Consider the following 12,103-nt stretch of genomic DNA (forward strand, 5'->3'; position numbering starts at 1 on the left):
AGCCGGGCGCAGTGGCGGGCGCCTGTAGTCCCAGCTACTCGGGAGGCTGAGGCAGGAGAATGGCGTGAACCCGGGAGGCGGAGGTTGCAGTGAGCTGAGATCCGGCCACTGCACTCCAGCCTGGGCGGCAGAGCGAGACTCCGTCTCAAAAAAAAAAAAAAAAAAAAAAAAGAAGAGAGTTCCTAAGGAATGGGTTAGTTGGGACAAGTGGGTCCTAACAGTAAAGGGATGGGAGGATTCCTGAACAAATATCTAGTATTGTCCATAACAGGTTTGCATGCCCATCTTGGGTGGACATGAGGAAGGGTTGGCTGCATTAAAAGAATTAGGCTGGGAAGACACCAGCAAGAAACCTGATCAATCTTTTACAGGGTAGATTATGAAATACGTGGAATAACTGTTATGGGAACTGGTAAAGGCAATTACTGTCATTATCATTATCATCATTGTCAAAATAGCAGCAAATCATTTTGGGGGGAGCATATTATTTTGCGAAAACCGGTTACAAAAGATTGACATTTTTTGAGACAACCCTTTGAGAAAAGGACTATTACTACGTTTTTACAGATGAGGAAATCAAGGCAGAGAGGCTGAGTAGCTTTTTAGGGTCATATAAGTAGTAGGTAGAAAAGCTGGCATTTAAACTGAAGCTGTAGGGCCTGCTCTTGAGCTAAAGCCCAGGTTCCTAGTTAGAAAAACGTATGAACTCCTGAGGCACTAAGTAATATATACGTCAACATACAAGGAAGTGTCAGGAGGTATAGCTCCCAAATTCTCAACTTAGTCCTAAGCTGTTGGACATTTTTTCAATGACATGCGTAAAAAAATGACTGCTTATGTAATCAAGGAAGACATGGAACTTACAGGAATAGCTAAGAGTTTTTGATGACAGAATGAAGATTCAAAAATATCTCAATAGGCTGAAATGGTGACTTAAAAATAACATTAAATTTGGCCAGGCATGGTGGCTCATGCCTGTAATCCCAGCACTTTGGGAGGCCGAGGTGAGTGGATCACCTGAGGTCAGGAGTTTGAGACCAGCCTGGCCAACATGGTGAAATCCCGTCTCTACTAAAACTACAAAAATTAGCCAGGCATGGTGGCGCATGCCTGTAATCCCAGCTACTCAGGAGGCTGAGGCAGGAGAATTGCGTGAATCTGGGAGGTGGAGGCTGCAGTGAGCTGAGATCGTGCCACTGCACTCTAGCCTGGGCGACAGAGCGAGAATCTCTCTAAATAAATAAATGACATTAAATTTAATGGGTAAATGTGAGATCCTGAATTTGTGTTTTACAGAAATCACCACAAATACAGCATAGAAAAGATAATACTAATTTCAATCAGTATTTCTTCTATAGCCAATCAGTGGCCAAGTCTTATCAAGTTTACCTCTTTACTATCTCTTAATCTGTTCTTTCCTCTCCATTTTCCTTCCCTGTCCCCTAATTCAAACACTTAATGTCTCTCTCTCCTCTATCTCTATACTCTTGCTTTTCAAATCCATCTTACACAAAACTCAGAAAAATTTCCCTAAAGCACAGGTCTCCACATGGCACTCCCTGCTTAACACCCACTCAGTGGCTCCTTGCTACTTAATTTAAAAAGGCAAAGGTCCTGGAGTCTGACATTTGCGATCCTCCAGTCTGATCCAAGCCTTCCTTTCCACATCCCAGACATTTATCACTTGTTCTTGCTCTTCTTCAAGCCTCTGTCTAAATCCTCTTTATTCTTCACAAAGTCTAGTTCATATCCTTCACCAAGCCTTCCCTGTTCTCCTTCGTAATTTCTTCCTCCCACAGCAAGGCATTTTTACCTATCCTGCCGTATTTTCTGTCATGAATTAATGCTGTGGATATATGCTATTTCTTTGTCCCGTATTTCCCTTTTTATTCTTCACCAAGAATATAAGCACATGAAAGGTAGAATCTTGACTGATTCATTTCTTTATCCCCACACACCCACACAGCATCCTGGTAAATGCTCAGTAAATATCTGACAAGTGCAATGATAGGACACACTAAGCAGCATTGTGTCCAGCACTGGGTCCTGAACAAGGAAAGTGATGGTGCTGCTCAACACCCAGAGTGCATCTGGTCACGTGGGGAAGCCGAGGCAGTGGGAGGATTGCTTGAGGCCAGGAATTCGAGACCAGCCTGGCCAACATGGTGAAACTCCATCTCTACTATAAATAGATTAGATAGATAGATAGATAGATAGACAGACAGACAGACAGATAGATAGATAGATAGTTGGGCATAGTGGCTTGCGCCTGGAGTTCCAGCTACTCAGGAGGCTGAGGCAAGAGAATCACTTGGATCTGGGAGGCAGAGGCTGCAGTGAGCCAAGATTGCACCACTGCACTCCAGCTTGGGCAACAGACTCTATCTCAAAAAAAAAAAAAAAAAAAAAAAAAGAAAGAAAGAGTACGTCTGGAATACTGGGCATAGTCTGGGGCATTCCTTTTTAAGATGGACACTGCCAAGCTAATGGGTAATGGAGAAAGATGACTGGGATAGTTCGTAGACCAGGGCATGCCAGAAACTGGGAATGTTCAGTTTAAGGAGGAAAAACAAGACTAAAAGGACTATGATAGCTATCTTCATATATTTGAAGGGCGTTCATAAAAGGATTAAACTGATGAATTATCACTCAGAGAAAAGAACTATGTCCAATGGATAGGAGAGTATCACTTCAAACTAAGAGAAAACTTCCAGATGAAAACTATTCAACAATGATCAGTCTGCTTTGCAGATGCAGTGGCTTCCAGCCACTTGACTTCTTGAGAGGCAGGAACATAAATGATTGGAGAAAAATCACGCATGATGAATATGGTGCCAAGCTACAAGAACTTACAACATGTCTTTCAAGACAACAACATCAATAATACTATATAAATGGCCATCAGTGGGATTTGCATTCTAGAGACAACTTGACCTTATCGTGGTCAGGTTATGCAACATCTCCACTATAATTACTATTTATCAACATTATTATTTGTGAGAAAGTAATTGGGTGCCCATAATCAGGTAACTTACTAGAAAAAGAGGGCATGCCCTACTTAAAAAAAAAAAAGCTTTAAATTTAATGGAGGTTAAACATAAAATGTGATATTATTAAAATGCAATTATTGTTAAAATTTTTAATTTTTTAATATTTAGGTTTTTATTTTTTATTTTTTGAGATGGAGTCTCACTCTGTGACCCAGTCCAGAGTGCAGGGGTGTGATCTCGACTCACTGCAACCTCCACTTCCCGGGTTCAAGCGATTCTCCTGCCTCAGCCTCCCGAATAGCTGGGATTATAGGCATGCACCACTAGACCTGGCTAATTTTTGTACTTTTGGTAGAGACGGGCTTTCACCATGTTGGCCAGGCTGGTATCGAACTCTTGACCTCAGGTGATCCACCCGTCTCGGCCTCCCAAAGTGCTGGGATTGCCAGCGTGAGCTACTGCACCAGGACTAAGTGTTAATAGTTAAAATATTTTATTCAATTCTCTTTTGGTAGATGAGACATTGGTACTACCACTTTGGAGTCTGGTTTTGTAAAACTGAAAATCCAAGACTCTATGGCCCAGAAATTCCAATCTCAGACAATTAACCTAGAATAGTGGCTTTTACAATTGTTATTGGTGTATCCCTTAAAATAACTTTGGAAAACTATATTCTCCTTCCTTTTTTAAGTTGACATTTAATTTTTTTTAGCATGCTTTTAAATAGATGCAAAAGACATAAATTTTGGCATATCCTAAAGACTGACAATGTTAAAAATCACTATTTTAAATGTATCCAATGGCCAGGCACAGAAAGACAAATATTGCATGATTTCACTTATATGGGGACTCTAAAAAAGTCTACAAAAGACTCACAGAAGTAGAGGGAGAACAGTGGCTGCCGGAGGCTGGGGGCTAGGGGAGTGGGATGGGTGTGGGGTGAGGTGGGGAGATGTTGCTGAAACCATACAAAGTTTCAGTTAGGAGGAATGGCATTTTGAGAATGATTGAACATCATGGTGACTATAATTAATAATAACGTAACATATATTTCAAAATGCTGAGAGTAGATTTTAAATGTTTGCAGCACAAAGACACATAAAAACAAGTATGAGAGGTAATGGATATATGAATTGGATTGAATGTAATCATTTCATAATGTATTCATATATCAGAACATCGCATTGTACTCATTATATAATTATTATCTGTCAATTAAAATTTTAAGAACAGTATCCAATGGAATCTCAATGCTACAGGGATTTGATACCCTCCATTATACATTTAAAATACATATGAACAAGCTCTTCTTTAACAGTTGGATATTTTTCACTTTTCCTTTTCCTCTTTGAATTATTATTTCTATTTCATTTCCTCACTGAAATTTATCCAATGAAATATATTTTATGCTTGAAATTATTTTATTATTCCATTGTAGCTTTTTACAAAAGACTATCTGTGTAAATTAAAATCCAAAAACTTTAAAGTTTCTGTTACTACAAGACTAAATTTTAACTTTCTTTTGTTTGAATCACCATTATAATTATTATTTAGTACACAACCAATTGACATAATTGTTAATTATATGTATGATTTTAACCTAAATATAAATTTTGATAAATAACTATTGAACACAAAAGGTTATTGGGACAGCATCTCAATGAGATGGTTGTTGTTTAATTTGTCCATGTAACTGCAGATAATTCTTGTTGCTGGAATCAGGAAGGTTAAGCATTAATCTATGTTGCATTCCTCTGCCAAATCAATCTTCTGTAAACATTGCTTCCTTGCTCACTTACAATGATTCCCTATCTGCTATCCAACATCTACATTTTCAGGATCTTATTTTTTATGACCCCTTTTTAGTTGGTCTTAATCTTCCTATTCAACATTATCTCCTGCTAGATTCTCCTAGGAACTCTGTCCCAGTCAAACTTCCTCCTCATTGTCCCCTTTAAATAGTGGGCAACTGGGTTGGGTGCGGTGACTCAGGCCTATAATCCCAGCACTTTGGGAGGCCAAGGTGGGCGGATCATGAGGTTAGGAGTTTGAGACCAGCCTGGCCAACATGGTGAAAGCTTGCCTCTACTAAAAACAGAAAAATTAGCCAGACGTGGTGGTGCACACCTGTAGTCCCAGCTACTCGGGAGGCTGAGGCAGTAGAATTACTTGAACCCAGGAGGCAGAGGTTGCAGTGAGCTGAGATTGTGCCACTGCACTCCAGCCTGGCGATAGAGTGAGACTTTATCTCAAAAAATAAAATAAAATAAATAAAGTAAAATAGTGGGCAACTGTCTCATTGCTTCCTCCATCCCCGCCTTTGTGTATTCTTTCTACCTCCGTAAATTTCATCAGTCCAGCACATATCTCACCTGCGAAACCATTCCCGATTACAACCCTTTCTCTTTCTTGTGTTTTGATCCCTCTGCCCTCACAGTCCATATTATACAAGCAGTGCCTGATTACGTAGTGCACTTCACCTATCTAGTCTTCAATATAGAGTACACAAAATTTAGTATTTTATTATACATTCTTTTCTTCCCTAATTGTTTCATGTATTGTGAACCAGACCGTAATTTGTTCCTATTATAAGCTTTCTTAGAGAATTGCTATGATCTTTTCCACAAGCCCAGAGAGATTTTTTTGAACCTAGGGAAGGAAATCAGAGGGATAACTAATGGTTTTCAAGTTCATAACAATGGTTTTTCATTGCTACTGATGCTGAAAACAGGGGTAATTGTTTTTTTGTGACAGTAGGAATGCTACAAATTAAATGTCAGGAAGTATATATATATATATATATATATATATATATATATATTTTTTTTTTTTTTTTTTTTGAGACGGAGTCTCACTCTGTCGCCCAGACTGGAATGCAGTGGCACGATCTCAGCTCACTGCAAGCTCTGCCTCCCAGGTTCACACCATTCTCCTGCCTCAGCCTCCAGAGTAGCTGGGACTACAAGCGCCCGCCGCCTCGCCCGGCTAATTTTTTGTATTTTTAGTAGAGACGGGGTTTCACCATGTTAGCCAGGATGGTCTCAATCTCCTGACCTCGTGATCCGCCCACCTCGGCCTCCCAAAGTGCTGGGATTACAGGCGTGAGCCACCGCGCCCAGCCAGAATATATTTTTAATTAAAAAGAAATCCTATTAAAGATTAAGAGTTTCAAATTGCTTTATTTTAAGGATCTTTTTAACCATAAGATAGACTAACCAAGATCTGGAATTTCCGTGAGGAACATGATCTTATCATTCCAGGTTTTCATGAACATCAAGGCTGACACATAATCCGAGCCACTCAATGGCAGTCCTAGTGGCTCTGTCCCTTCATCACTTTCATTCTCTCTGTTGTTCCGACTACACAAAGGTCTAGGAGACTATTTCCATGATGGATGTTCTCATCTCTTGACAAACTCAGAGATGATCCTTTTGAAAATTAGGCTATTAAGGCAATTTCACCAATCAGAACCACCCTCAGGCTCAAACGTTACTTTGCTTAGCTCCTAACAGAAGCTATACCTGTAAGCTGCAGTGCAGGTGTCCTTGTACTCCTGGAGCTTCACGCACACCATGTTGAGGAATTGATCTGAATATGCACTCAAGTCATGCATCAGGTTCAGGAGGTCTTGCACTGTCTTCTCCACAATGATTGTGCTCTGGAAATGAACAACAAAGAGAGGATATGAGATTTCTGTAGTCAAGTAATGTGTAGGACAAGGAAGGACAACTCCAAGTATGTCATAATTTAAGGTATCTGAGCTTTCCTGGAAGAATGTGACATTTTGAAATATGAACTCAAAACAACAACCAAATAAGAATCTTACACAGCACTGGTCTTCCCAAGACCTGAGCAAGTGTTTTCTCTGGAAGGACACAGAATAGGGATTTTCAAGTTGATATCATGGAATTCTTGACACTCACAAGATAACTCTGGCTTTTAAGACAGAAAATGCATATTCAGCTGGAGCCTGATTCATCACTCCAAGGCTCTTTGAGATTAGGAACCTATGACAGGCAGCACAAAGAAAAAACCTTCCATGATTTATTTTAAAAGTTTCAAAACCATCAATCTATTCAGAATAACAACTAATATTTGTATTGTGTTTTACAGCTTGTAGAATGTTTTCACATACACAGCATATGTTATCTCACTTGAGACTCACATAATAATCATGATAATCATGAACATTTATAGAGTTCTTACAAGTGCAAAGTACAATGATAAGCACTTTGTATATTTTATTTCCTTTAATTCTCTCAACACCCCTACCTATCAGGTGTATCCTATAATCATCCCCAGTTTAAAGATGAGGAAACAAGCTTAGGAAGATGAAGTAAACAAAGAAGGAGCTCCAGGCTTTGCTCTTCTAACTATACCACTCTGCCTCAGAGCCAGACCAGAGTTCTGCTGCCCACAGTGCATTTTCTCACAAGATTACAGTGTTTCATATTGCTGTCACCACTGTAGGCGCAGGGTCTAAACACACTCAGACATATTTTAAAACTGAATTAAAAAACTATCCGAAAGGAAAAATAAGCCCATCTTAAAGCTGGACGCCAACAGAATTGTGCAGCAAATCAGTGTTATATCTGAAAAAGACACATAGTCAACAAATTCTAAATCTTTGATTAAGAAAAGACTTAGTTGTTTAAACCATTAGTTCATGCCTCTTTCAAGAGAAGCAGAATTACACTGGGGTAAATATTAATCGCATGCTTAGCAGCTTGGAATCCTTCAGTCAGTAACTGGCTTGTTGATTTTATATTTATATAAAATTACATAGGCTATGATAAGCTTAGCCATAAAAGTAAGCTTAAAAAAATACTCTTCCAGTCTTGACAGTGAACTATGAAGAAATCAAAGGCATTTTTATTATGCTTAAATACAGATGATGGGGTACAGGGTTTTGGCTAATTATTTTCTAAAAATCAAAAGATTAAACAAAGGTGTATAGCTCTTCTCAACACAGTGGGGGATTAGCTTGAATTATGAGTTACACTTGCATGCTTATTCAAGATTTGGTGGTAGAAGTTTCTTGTCATCTTTCCCCTTCCTCTCATTTTTCCCACCCCAGTAAAATAATCAGAAGGTGAAAAGCAAGGAGCACTTATATTCTGTAAGGCAAACCTCATAGGAAGCCAAATTACAGTCTCTATAGAATCCCCACAAGTTCAACTTCCTTTTCTGTATTGATTTTAAGATTAAAGCACTGCAGCTTCACCCTGATCCATAATCCCATTCCTCTGTATTTGTGTGTGAGTGACAGGAATTGATTCTGCCTGGCTACACGTCCCTACACTAGGAAGAATTTAAAATCCTCATCCTGATTCAGAACACAAGATATCCTACAACATGTGGGCAGCAATTAACAAAGGAGACTGAAGTTCAGCCATCCTAACAAAGCCTGTTTAAAATCTAAAACATTGCAGGGAAGACGAGCATGAGGAGATCCCTCTGATTATTGGGAGAAAGGGCCTGGTTCTACTCCCAAGTATGCTATTGATGACCATCTCTGGGGTAGGTTTGGGTAGCCCTTTCCTTTCTTATGACTCAATTTAGTTCTCTAATAACCAAGGATAATTGGATTGCTCCTTTACTCTGTTGGCCCCCATGACTCATGCATTCAATTTGTGTACTGGCGCTTTCACACTGGACGAATACTGTGTAACGGCCCTCAAGGCATCTCAGGTGTACTTCGTCTTCCTGAATAGATTATCAGCCTCTCAAGAGGGATCAGCATTCCTCTTTTCTTTTTGTCCATCTCCCATCCTTCTCTTCCCTCAGTTGTTTATAATCTCTCAGGATTTTCAGGACAATACTATTAATAAAAGAAACTAGACTAATAATGTTAATACACAGAATAAATCTCCGAATGCCATATATGTGAGGGATGTTAGACACAGACACCTTTGCATTTTGAAATCTCCTTGGGTGGTTTGGGTTTGGTTTGTATTTATTGCAGAGCTTTCAGCTGACTAGAATTGTGCTGACAGCATTTGGAGGGGAAGGGATGACTGCGAACACCTCTGCATATCCACTGGAGGTCAAGGTTTTGGGGATGAACAGGAAGTACCAGCAGGGAATGATTAGATGCCATGGTTTAATTCTAATGGTTGTGCTCAACACAGAGCCTCTGTGATGCTATATGATTACATACAATTTTCCAGCTATTTGGTTGGTTTACCTTGTCATGGTAGCACTCTGGATAATCAATCACTACATTCTCTTCAAGAAAAATGACACTGTATTTTGCCAAATGATGGGTATTTTTACAGGGAAAAAAGTTTCAATTTTTCAAGAATTTATAACAATTTCCAAATCAGTGGCTCTGACAGATAAATGTTGAAAATATCAAATTTCTAACAAGGTCAATCCTGTTTTTATTTATTTGATCTCTTTAGCAATGCAAATGATTTACTGACACATTATTAATTTTGGGATTTGCTAATGTTGACTATAATGACTTCATAATAAGCAAAACCCTGATTTTCTTCATTATAATTTCTATTAAACAAATCATAAATGATTGATATTTGCTTAGAAACAACTCAATTCACATTTCTTGCAACTTATTACCAGGTAATAAAGTCTATGCATGACATGAAAAATGAGAAAAGAAAAGATAAATCCCAGGACAGTTGATGTAATAAAAAAAATATTGCTGTGGAAAATAAACACCTAAAGTTTATTACAGGGATACGCTGGTAATCTAAAGTATAAAGTGAACCCGTTGTTTGGTTCTGCACTTAAAAAAATTTAATTAGTGAATGAATAAAGATGATTGTACTTTTGAGAAGTAGTCCACTGTTTGCCAGAATGGGGCTCTGCCTCATGATACTAATATCCTGTTACAGAAAATCGGCTCCCAGTCCACATAATTTGGAAAATACTGAATTAAAGAAAACTGAAGTGGTGTTTTTACTGGATGACTTCAGAAAACTTTAATATGCTAGAGTCATGAGGAGTCTTAAAGAGGCCAATGCAGTATTCAGTCTTCCCTTAACTATCAAAGTAATGAAACCATTGCTCATAGTCCATCTTTTCCCATCTACTGGAACAGTGTTTCACGGTTTGGGAACAACTCTCCCTAATTCTCTGGTCATACTAATCAGGCCCCTAAGGCCCAATGACATGCTTGAGGACACATGAGGAGTACCACTGTGAATGGGGTGAGCTTGATCAGGCTTCTTAATTCTCGATCCTTCCTTCTCAGCCCTTTCATGAACACCAATCATCTTCAGTTCTGCCTCCAGCCTACCCCTCTAGGCTTCTCTCTCTCTTTTTAAAAGTTTTTTTGTCCATTAAAATTATTATTATTATTACTATTTTTTCCTCTATGCTTCTCTCCAGTTCCTCTGAACATGCCCATCTTTTGCTCCAATCACACTAAATTACTAGTGACTCCTTGCCTACAGCAGGCTACTTTTTACCTCTGTGCCTTTGTGCCTCCTCATCTTAGTGTCTGGAATACTATTCCTAGCTCATGACTCTCATCTTTGGAGATTACCTGCTCTGATTTAAATGCCCCTTCTGTGCCACCAGAGGACCCTGGCATTTTGGCCCATGCTCTAATTGGAGTCTGGTAATCACTGGTTCAATTGACCATCTCTTCCACTACGCTGCTAATTCCTGTTGATCAGTGACTGTACCTTCACACCTCTAACACCTCACAAGGTATCTGGCATATTGCAGGTGCTCAATAAACATGTATTGATTTAATGCACATGCACAACACATTCAGAATAGGGTGAAAAGAGCGAGTTAGAGTATAATTGTAGTAGTGGATAAGAGCCTGATTTGGTAAGGTGAAATCAGACCACTGCTTCCTCATTACTACACTGTATCTTTTTTTTTTTTTTTTTTTTTTTTTTTTTGAGACCGAGTCTCACTTTGTCGTCCAGGCTGGAGTGCTTGGCTCACTGCAACCTCTGTCTCCCAGGTTCAAGTGATTCTCCTGCCTCAGCCTCCCAAGTAGCTGGGACTACAGGTGCGTGCCACCACAACTGGCTAATTTTTGTATTTTTAGTAGAGAGGGGGTTTCACCATGTTAGTCAGGCTGGTCTCGATCTCCTGACCTCATGATCCAACTGCCTCGGCCTCCCAAAGTGCTGGGATTACAGGCATGAGCCACTGCGCCCGGCCACTACACTGTATCTTAATTTCCATGGTTCTAAGGACTGAACATTTATTGTGGCTGAAAGTCTTGGGTATTTCCACAACAGCACTCTTAACTTCACCTGATTGTATTATTTTCTATAATGGCAATTCATTATATATGTATATATAACTGAATGTGCTCATTTTAATGTTTTAAGACATAAATTCCCAATTCAAAATGTGCTGATTTTAAAGTTTTAAGACACAAATAAATTCACAATTCAGAAACAAAACCAACACCAAAACAACTTTAGTTTGGCGAATGGAGTCTCTGTATCTTTGTTGTTTTACTTCCTGAGAGGATAGATCAGAGATGCTGCTAAGAATCTAAGGTTCTGTATGGTCAGAGAAATATGTCTATCGCTTCAGACACACATCTCCAGCACCATCACACACGTGCGTGCGCACGCATGCACGCACACACACACACGGAATGTAGGGCAAGCACACCTGAGAGCAATAATTTAAGCATCTCCTTAGAATGATCCTGTGTGGCAATGCACCTGAATGTGTGTTCCGAGCTAGGTAATTTGGGAGTGGTTAACCTGGAGATTCCTTCCTTATCTATGATAAACATCTGAGGCCCCTGGCTGATTTCATGGAACACCAGCCATACGGGGATGGAGGCCCTGAGTTTTGGGTTAAAGTTGCCAGGTGGAGGTGGTTGGTGGGAGGGTAGTAAGTGGAAATGCTCTATAAACTGCATGACGTTTGTGGGTGGTTGTGGTTTTCCTGCCCAGCCCGTCCCCACTGGACTCTCTCCCCTGTATTAAGCCCATAATAAAACCCCCTCTCTCCTCTGCAGGCTCTGGGTCTCTTCTTCCACCTCTTGAACCTGATGCGTTTCCTACTGAGGTTAACAAGGGTTTGGCACAACAAGAAGCTCGTAAAAACGGGGCTTCACAAGCGTTTGATGACAATAATGGTTTTGTTTATTGGGGCATATTCAATGA

At 39.7% G+C, this 12,103-nt stretch overlaps 1 protein-coding gene across 5 annotated transcripts in view; it reads right to left on the reverse strand.

Moving 5' to 3' along the window:
• The window catches only part of EXOC4 (exocyst complex component 4), an 818,008-nt gene that overhangs the window by 170,886 nt on the left and 635,019 nt on the right, over nucleotides 1-12,103 (reverse strand). For all 5 annotated transcript variants that reach the window (XM_017957173.2, XM_021935349.2, XM_017957174.2 and 2 more), the window contains one exon: nucleotides 6,512-6,648. In XM_017957173.2, the coding sequence (XP_017812662.2) occupies nucleotides 6,512-6,648 (137 nt within the window). The remainder of the gene's footprint in view (nucleotides 1-6,511; nucleotides 6,649-12,103) is intronic.

The sequence above is a fragment of the Papio anubis genome, chromosome 4 (assembly GCF_008728515.1).
Source record: "Papio anubis isolate 15944 chromosome 4, Panubis1.0, whole genome shotgun sequence".
NCBI classification, from domain to species: domain Eukaryota; kingdom Metazoa; phylum Chordata; class Mammalia; order Primates; family Cercopithecidae; genus Papio; species Papio anubis.